The sequence below is a fragment of the Pleurodeles waltl genome, chromosome 10 (assembly GCF_031143425.1).
Source record: "Pleurodeles waltl isolate 20211129_DDA chromosome 10, aPleWal1.hap1.20221129, whole genome shotgun sequence".
Taxonomy (NCBI): domain Eukaryota; kingdom Metazoa; phylum Chordata; class Amphibia; order Caudata; family Salamandridae; genus Pleurodeles; species Pleurodeles waltl.
In genome coordinates, this window is record NC_090449.1 from 240,849,877 (window position 1) to 240,859,896 (window position 10,020).

The 10,020-nt window shown below is 40.5% G+C and overlaps 1 protein-coding gene across 1 annotated transcript in view; it reads right to left on the reverse strand.

Annotated features, from left to right (window-relative positions):
• DNAH3 (dynein axonemal heavy chain 3) overlaps positions 1-9,256 on the reverse strand; it is a 536,699-nt gene extending 527,443 nt beyond the window's left edge. The window contains exon 1 of the mRNA XM_069210285.1: positions 8,939-9,256. Coding sequence (XP_069066386.1) covers positions 8,939-9,145 — 207 coding nt within the window. The 5' untranslated portion in view covers positions 9,146-9,256. The remainder of the gene's footprint in view (positions 1-8,938) is intronic.
• Positions 9,257-10,020: the final 764 nt, after the last annotated feature.

A 10,020-nucleotide genomic window follows, 5' to 3' on the forward strand; every position in this document is an offset into this window, starting at 1 on the left:
TGCTGCTACCGCTGAGACACTTCCTTGGAAGCAGCTGTGGTCTTTATAAATCCTATTGTATTGTATGTTCGGTGCGCTCCAGTGCCTTAGATTATTAATTTGATACTGAGGCACAAGGCTCTTTATATTTGTGTTCTGTGCAGTGTGCTATCTTCAGCACAGGCACTAATTTTGTGGATCCTCTTTGCCTCGCTCGCCACCTATTTTTGGGTGTTGTTCTGGCTTGAACAGCTACTATCTTCGGTTGCTAATGTATTGCTTGTGGGAACAAGTGTGGCATGGTTATGTGCTTTGCAAATATTACAGACACAACAAACTTCACAAATACGTATCAGTGACAAGGATGCTGATTCTCATGCACTCATGCCTACTGGCTCAGCTCACAGAGGTATCAATTATTCCCATTTGGCAAGTATGCACTCAGAGTTCCTCAGGATAGGCACAAAGAAAGAGATGGTTTGGGTGTGGGATCACAATGGGTGACCAAGACACACAGAATGCTAACTGAAGACTGCCTGGACAGCCAGCCATTTAGCCCCGATACAATCTGGCCCTCACATGTTCGAGTGTGATAAGAGTACAGCTCACAGATTCTTTGGTTGGGTCACCTCTGCATTAAAATGCAAATAATTGAGAGGTTGTCAAATTAAAAGTCTAGAAGCGGGGAGGTGTCCAATTTGCATTTGGCCATCCCCAATAGGTTCCTAAGCATCTTTTCCACTTCTACTATGTCTTGTGTCTTTGTGAAAAAGAAAATTAGCATTTTATATCAGTTCTACAAAATAGTCACAAAGAATCAAAAAGCTCTTTGGAGAGTAAAGAGGTACATCAAATGGTTAATGTTTCATGAACTGCCTGTATGCTATAGATTCTGCCTATACCTCCGCTAGAATGACTTAATGCCATGTCTTCATCCTCAACGTTAGCAAATCTGTATTCTTTAAGCAAGAATCAAAGCGATGTTGCTTCCAAAAGCCTGAAAAGTGAGGACGGAAGTGAACTAGATCCCATGCACATCATGAATTGATAGGGCCCTAAGAAAGAAATGCTCACAGATGAATGTAACTGTGCAAGTTCTTTTGGACTCCCGTTTAAATCCCAGATCTTGACCTTATAACCCTAAGTCTGACTCCAAGAAACAATAGTTTCATCCTACCCCTAGAGGTTGTTGCACACCCCTACCTTTATTGCTTTGCCCTATTTATTATCTACACCTTTGATTCACTCTTGCAACTGTTTGAACATGTTATTAAGTACAAATGGTTCAGAACTCCCCTCCTGTTAATAAACACTCATTGTCCCGGGGCTAGTCCACTTCATGAGATTTGGACTTACTCAACCTCTATATTGACGAACTTGTAGAGAAGGATTAAGTGTGTTATGAAAATATTCAAAGTCGTTGTGTCTCCATTGTAATTGTAGTTTATCTCATGACTAAATCATTTTTCTCCATCATGTAGTTTTTTTGTCAATAGGTCTCATGCTGTGTGGCTAGATAGTTAAAGAATTTGTGTCTAAACAGGTTAGTGAATGTACGTAAAGCATGTGACTAGATCTTTAGAGAACTTGTGTTGTGTTGCGTAATGTCACGCTACTCTTTTTTCTTTTGATAAAGAGTCGGTCAGAGCAGGACTGTGAATATATGTAAAGCATGTGAGTTTAAAATAAGAATGTATAAGCTGGGGGTCCCATAACCAATGTGAGAAAGTTCCAAGTGTCAAACAGTCAAAACCAACAAAATGACCTTGTGTAGGTATAAATATTTTTTCAGTAATTGTTTTCTCATCACATTCAAGAGTAGAATGCCAGAACTTAACACGGCCCAAATTCTTCAAATATCTAGCCACAGTGCATGAGACTTATTGAGTGTGAATAAATTCGGACCTCACAAAAAAGAGAACCTGCCAATCTTACTACCTTCTCTAATCGATCATATATTTCCTGTTCTCTCACATCTGGCACGGTGGTGGACACACCTGCTTATTAAGATCTAGCAACTCACCATCTATCATTATACCTCTATCTTTACAGTCTTGAAAAACCTCCAGCCTATCGTGGCACTTAGAGGGCGAAACACGTGTTGACTGCCCACAGCACACATATAAGTATAACATGTACTACTGCTTGACAAAAAAGTACATGATGGAAAAAAATAATTCAGACATGAAATAAACTACAATTTACAAAAAAGACAACAACGGCTTTGAATATTTTCATAAAGCCAAGGGCAGACACACTCAATCCTTCCCTACATGTTTGAACATTTTGTTTATTGAATCAAAAGTAAATGTTGTAATTAGGTTGCCACAGCTGGAAGTAGGATAAACCATAAGCCTCTCATCCTCACCTGTTCGTGACAAGTCTTCTTAGATTTTTATAACCACCTCAATGCTAGGGATTTTTATTTCAATTATGTATTATTTTTTTATGTGTATATTTGCTTGCTCCTTTCAATTACGAGCACAAAGGATTGTAACATAAAGTGCTTAAATTAAAACTGTAAACTCGAGTGAGGTTATGAGCAGTGCATTAGGTACAGGTTAGGGTCTGAATAGATTACCATAACTGGGGAATGTCAATGATTGTTTTATCTTGCTTTGTAACCAAACTATCACAGAACATCACTTTATCTTTTATTTTTAAAGCGATTTTTTATGAGCAAACACAAAAATAATTTCTTGTAGCCAAACGTGACCACGAAATGTCTTTAAGAAAGTTGTTTTAATTGTTTTTTAGGACCATACTTTTCGCAGACACCAGTATTTTCTGCCACTGATATGTTTTCCTGTGAGTGTTGTTTATTCTTGTTTGGTATGAAATTATGCAATGTTATGCAGCGCAACAAAATAAGGAAATCAAAAAATACATTAAATAACTTTAGGAGACTAATCCAGTCCTAATACATACAGGAAGTAGTTTTAAGGGGGTTTGGAATTAAATACAGGTCGAAATATATGTAGGGGATAGTAAGGTAACGTGCGCAAACATTAGAAAGACTTTATGAACAGAGGGAAGAGTTTACAGACACCAAAAAAAAGTCGGTAGACACAAGTAAGACTTTCCAAACGAGGTGGGCGGAAACACACAAGAAGAGAGGCAGGTGTGCATGGGAACACTGAAAGTATAAAAGCAGTAACAAAATTGTTGTGTTGGGATGTACTGTATCGTGGGTTGGAATGCACGAGAGGGTGGAATGTACGGGAGTCATGGGAACACCACGAGAGGGAGGTGGAACGCGGTGGTAACGGGAAAGGAGACGGTTGAGAAGGGCAGAGAAGGAATGACTTGTTCTTGCTTACGGCTTGCTAATAAAAGGAAAATACCACTTACGAAGTTGTTGTCTGTGTCCTGGATCGAAGGAGCACAACAAAGAAAGTGGCGACGAAGGTGGGATCGAATTCCAGCGTAATCCAGCGTTTCCAATCTGCTGACGAACGCCGAGGATCTTTGTGGAAACGGGCTAATCATTGCAGTGAGTCGGGCTTGTGAGGGTGGAGTAGCAGTGCTACAGTACAAAGTTTGACATAATAAGCGGCACGCGCGACGTCCGTTGGGTGCTCGAGACAAGTTTCATATACGCACGCCCTTGCTGGCGCGTGCGTTGCTACGAGCTCAACGTTAATGCGGCATGACGCACTGTGTGTTGACAGACGTTGTCTAGGCAACTACATAAACTGTTCAGGACGTTGCCAAGCAATTTATTATTATTTTTTTTCTCTTTACATGACATCGCAATGAATTGAGCTACTTTGTTTCCAAGAGGTTCCCTTACTAGTGTGCTGAGTCGAACAAGTTATTAAAGAACAGAACAGTAAAGAACAGGTCATTCCTAATGGCACAACAGAATTTTAGCATAAGCCTACCACATGCATTTTGGGTTTCAGGTACTGAACCCTCAATCAAATGGACAGAATGGAAGGATTACTTTACTAATTACATTGAGGCTATAGACGAAGAAAAAAAAATGTCTCCAGAACAGAAAAAAAGAATCCTGTTACATTCGCTTGGTCCAGTAGGATTAAAAACGTATAGTAGAATGCAGAAAAATGTACTTATGGGAGATGGAAACATTTTTGATGCAGCATTAATGGATCTTGACAAGTATTTCGCACCAAAAGTATGCATTGGCATCACACGTTTCAAATTTTTTCAACGCAAACAGCATAAAGAAGAAGAGGTAGATGATTATGTAGCGGAATTAAAGAAGTTAGCCATTGATTGTAAATTTGGCATTTTACATGATGATCTCATTAGAGATCAATTAGTCATGCATGCTCGTAATCAGTCCATACAAGAACGCCTATGGATAAATGGCGATGCACCACTGGAAGATGTTCTAGCGATTATTCGTAAAGCTGAGATTTCAGGAAGGTGTGCGACAGAATTGAAATCTTCAGATAAAGAGGACTGTAGTGTTTTCAAAATAAATAATCGCAAATCAACATCTAACTACAAAGAGAGAGAATCAGAAAAAACTCCAACGTTCAACTACAAGGAGAAGGTAGAACACAGAGATAAAAGGTGTTATCGTTGTGGCAGTAAAGAACACTTGGCATTTTCAAAATCGTGTCCTGCTGCGAAACAAAGGTGCAACAACTGTGGTGTAATTGGACATTTTGGAAAAGTATGTCAAAAGAAAAGAAATAGCGTCAAATGCGTGTATGAGAACAATGTCAACAGTGATACAGAAGATGAATGTGGAAGTATTAACATGATCAAGAATGTACAGAACAAATTCGTATTGAACATTAATGGAAGTTATTTGTCAAAAAAAACAATGTGCGAAATGAAGATTGGAGGGATAGATATCAATATTCATGCTGATTCGGGTTCGCCATTTACCATAATTAACGAGAACATGTGGGAAAATAAATTTTTAGCAAAAGTAGGGAAACATTTATTCCCTCCTGACATTGAACCAGAGAGTTATACGGGCGAAAAAATCAATGTACTTGGGTACAGATGGTTAGTTTTTCAATTCAAAGGAAGGAGTGCCAGAGGCAAATTATATGTAGCAAAAAAAGGACCTTCAGTCCTAGGTTGGCAAGACCAAGGTAGATTACATATGATTTTAGATCCCAACAGTGAGGATAAAGTACTTCTGGCAGATTTAGGAAATTCAATGGAAGAGGAACTGGAAAAGAAGTTTCCTAAAGTCTTTAACAAACAACTCGGGAAACTATGCGGGTTTGAGCATGAGATTGTGTTGAAACATGATGCACATCCTAAAGTACATAAACTACGACCTGTACCTATAATGGTAAGAGAAGAAGTGTCGAACGAATTGGAGAAATTGGTACAATTGAACGTAATTGAGCCCATCGAGAGCTCGGAATGGGTTTCACCGGTGGTCGTAGCACGGCGCAGTAATGGGAAGATCCGTCTTTGTGTGGATTTGCGTCACCTCAACAATAACATTGTCATAGACCAATTTCCGTTGCCAAAAATTACTGAAATGGTATCCAGTCTTAAAGGCGCTACTTGGTTTTCTAGTATTGACTTATCAGCGGCGTACCATCAGATTCCTCTGTCACTACAATCGAGGAAATTAACAGCCTTTATCACTCATATAGGGTGTTTTCAATTTAAAAGAATGCCTTTCGGTTTGGCATCTGCCGCTGCTGTTTTCCAGCGTTTGATGCACAAACTATTTGGAAAGGAAAAAGGAGTAATGTTCTTTCAGGACGACATCCTTGTGTTTGGAAACAGAAGAGAATGTCACGATGATAGAGTGCAACGTGTGTTACGTATTTTGGAAAACAATGGATTGACTGTTGAAATGAGTAAGTGCAAGTTTGCAGAGAGAAGTGTGACATATTTGGGGCACGTTATTAGTGGCGAGGGAGTTAAACCTAAGCCATCTTTAGTAAGCACTATTAAGGAAATGTCACCGCCATCATGTAAGGATGACGTTAGGTCATTCTTGGGCATGGCAGAATTTTGTGCAAAGTTTATTCCAAATTTTGCAGAGAAAGTATTTAACATAAGACAACTGCTTAAAAAAAATGCAAGATTTGATTGGAACTCAGAGTGTGACGTGGAATTCAAAAACATCAAAGAATATTTGTGCAAGGTCCCTAATTTGAGTGGTTTTGATCCACTACTCCAGTGCTACTTGACCACAGATGCGAGCGATAAAGGTCTGGGTGCAGTGTTGTCACAAAAGGAAGAGTGTGGTAAGGAGAACATTATCCTGTTTGCATCTAGATCTTTAACATCAGCTGAGGAAAAATATCCCATTATTGAAAGAGAGGCGCTTGCTTGTGCGTGGGGTTTGGAGCATTTTCGTTCATTTGTGTGGGGTAGGAGTGTCATCATCCAATGTGATCATAAACCACTAATGAAACTTTTGTCTTCAGAGGGTAGCGTTGTAGCATCACCGAGAATTGCGAGGATTTCTATGAGAATGAGTGAGTACATTTACAAGATGGTGTACGTACCAGGGAAGAAGAATGTGTTGGCTGACTGTTTCTCTAGGATGCCATGTCCTTTAGAAGAATGTGTGGAGGACCCTTGGGATCAGTGTAAAATTGCATTTATTTTTGATTCCGGCTTACCTGCTTTAAGTAAGGACAGGTGGGAAGTGGAACAAAAAAAGGATGAGGAATTGCAAAGTGTGCTAACATTTTTGCTGGTATGGTGGCCCAAAAAAGATTTATTGTCCGAAGGGAGTAAACATTTTTGGGAACTCAGAGCGGAACTATCTATAGAGAATGATTTAATTTTGAGGGGCAATAGGTTTGTTCCTCCTAAGAACTTACGTGCAAGCATCATAGAATTATGCCATGAGGGTCATTTTGGGATAGTACGTACTAAAACAATTGTTAAAGAATATTTTTGGTGGCCAGGTATTGATACCGCAGTGGAGAGATTTGTGCGTAATTGCCATGTGTGTGCATCTGCTGACAAAACTTTACACACTTTGAGACCACCTATGGATCAGAAATTAGTTCCAGTGGTACCTTGGGAATGTGTGGCCATAGACTTAATGGGGCCTATTGGAGAACAGCAGGAGTATTTGGTGGTCATCATGGACCTTTTTTCAAAATGGCCTGTGGTTAAAGTAGTTAAAAAGGCGGATACTGCATCTGTGTTGGAATGTTTGGACCAAACATTTTGTTCGGAAGGCATTCCGGCTTTACTCTTAAGTGACAATGGGGTACAATTTGTATCAAACATGGCTAAGGTTTATTTCGATAGAGTTGGAGTTTCACACAAAACCACTTCATTGTACAACCCTAGTGGAAATGGTTGTGTTGAGAGGTTTAACAGAGTGTTAAAGGGAGTCATTCAAGCAGCTATGAGAAAACACTACGATTGGCATACGGCTGTTTGGAAAGCGGTTTGGGCATATAGGGTAACAGAAAACGAAGTTACTGGCATTAGTCCATTTGTTGCCATGAGGGGTAGAAAGCCTAGGTGCAAGTTTAATCCAGCATGGTTATACAAATGTGGTATGGATTTTTGGTCTGTGAATGATGTACGTAAGAGGATGGAAAAAACGCAGGATAGAAGTAAATCATATTTTGATAAGGCTCATGGTGCGAAAAAAACCCAGGTCAAGGTTGGAGATTGGGTAAGAATTAAAAAACCTTTCAAAGTAGTCAAAGGTGAGAGCCAATATTTTGGACCGGAACAAGTAAAGGAGGTTTTACACAATGCTGTGAAGTTACAAAATGGAAAAGTGTGGAATTTGAAACGAATTGCATTATGTTCAGTAGTACATGAAGGTGAGGATGTGGAGAATCTAGAAAATAAGATGAATTACCCTTTTAGAGTGGATGATGGTGAGACTTATAACCCAGGCACACCAAATTTGAGAGACAGTAATTGTGGTACGTTTGGAAGTTCGTATAACGATTCAACCAGCGAAACGAACGGTGGCGATGATATGGAAGGAATTGGTGAAGCAAGGGATCAAATTCAGAGTAAACAAGAGTCACAATTGGTTTCACAAGAGTTGGAACACAACCAGATTTTGGACACTGATAAGAGAAGAAGAAATGTACCCCTGTGGCTAAAAGACTTTGTTTTAGATTAAGGATTTCACTATTCAATAGTTCTTCATTTGTATTTCCTTTTTGGGGTTCTTTTGTTCTATGTATTATTATTTTTTTTCTCTCTTTTATTGTATTAAGGAAGGGGGGTGTGTTGGAATGTAAGTCTTAGTCAAATCTTAGTGAACCAAGTCTTATTAAGGAAGGGGGATGTGTTGTGTTGGGATGTACTGTATCGTGGGTTGGAATGCACGAGAGGGTGGAATGTACGGGAGTCATGGGAACACCACGAGAGGGAGGTGGAACGCGGTGGTAACGGGAAAGGAGACGGTTGAGAAGGGCAGAGAAGGAATGACTTGTTCTTGCTTACGGCTTGCTAATAAAAGGAAAATACCACTTATGAAGTTGTTGTCTGTGTCCTGGATCGAAGGAGCACAACAAAGATAGTATGTGTTACAAACGTACATTGTGAAACACATTTATTCGGGTGTTTGTATTATGAGTGAGTATGACTTGATATTGCCACTTTGACAAAGTGACTTTGTACAAAACACACTTGGCAGATGGTCTTCAAAATACAAAATAGATCTTCCAGTGCAAATATAGCCACGTTTCACAACCAAAAAATTTAGCATGGCATGGCTAACATATTTTTAAGACAGCAGCTCTCTGAAAAACACAGGAATGTTTGTTAGTTTATGGGTTTTCAATCAGAATTTCTACCACTTAGTCTGCAGTAATTAAAAAACAGCTGGAACTATACGAGTGATTATATGATTACTGTCATTTTAATTAATACATGCCGTTAATGTATCGAGCGCGTTTTGTTCCACCTATTATAATAGTAATTATTTCTCAAATTTCACATTAAACTGGATTAAGTGAAAGAGCGCGATACTCCTGGTTGATGTATGGCAGTTGAAAGGGGCAGTGGCTCTTACCTGGAGCAGCCTGGGGGTCAGGGATGACGTCTTCATGGCACTGTCCAAGGTTGCCTTTGAGCTACTACTCTCTGATCTCCGAGCCACTGCACTCAGACGCGGCATTCCTGAAGACGCCGCGGGGTTTGGTGATGAGTACTGTTTAAAGTTTTGGAGCTGGGCAGACTCCACAGTACAAAGTGCTTCGCCGTTTATGATTCTCTCCATGAGCCCTACTTACACGCTGACACACTCTCGGTCTGGCTGTGAGAAATGGGGAAAGCTAAGGTTCTTTCGTGGTGTCCGCTCGTAGCCGGTGCCGCAGCCAGGGACGCCCTCTTGCTTCTGTGGCATCTCTCGGGCTCTGTTGCCGGGGCCACCGCGTCCTCTCACGGTCGCTAGGATACGGGCTCAATCCCCCCCTCCCACCTTACGCCCGTCGCCATAATTGCTGCTGATCTGCTGGCTGCTGATTGGCTGTGAACCACGCGCGCTTTGGTTCTAAACATCGCCCATGCTGTTCGCATGTAACAACAAATCCTATGTAGCGATTTCTCTGCCATGGGAGGAAAACAAAAAGAGTTGCTGTCACGGCACGTGCGATGCAGAAACTTTTTTGGGGTAGGACTACAATTGCGAAAAAGCTCTCCTCGATCATGCTCAGTTGGCAGAATACTTCAGCAGATAAAATACAGGCAGTGAATTTGCTGAAAAAAAAAAATATATGTGCAACGATGCAAAGTTTTTCTCAAGAGCCTACCGTCCGTGCTGCTGAATGTCCAGATTGCCAAAGACGAAGTCTGCTTGTTCTTCGCCCCCCACTTTCATTTTTTTCCACCACCGTAGACTTCCCGTCTTCTTACGTCACTCTTGCAGATTCCTCTTCAGTGATTTGGAGGGAGTGGGAAATGGAAATAGGTGGGAGTGAAGGACAGTAAGTATAACTGAGTGAGAATGAGAGGGTAAGAGCGAGACTGTGACAATGAGTCACAATGACAGTGGGAATGAGTGCGAATGTGAGTGAAGGAGTAAATGTAAGTAAGCATCAATACGTGGAAGTATATGTGTGACGGGGCGTAACACAGGCCACTGAAGTCACAGCA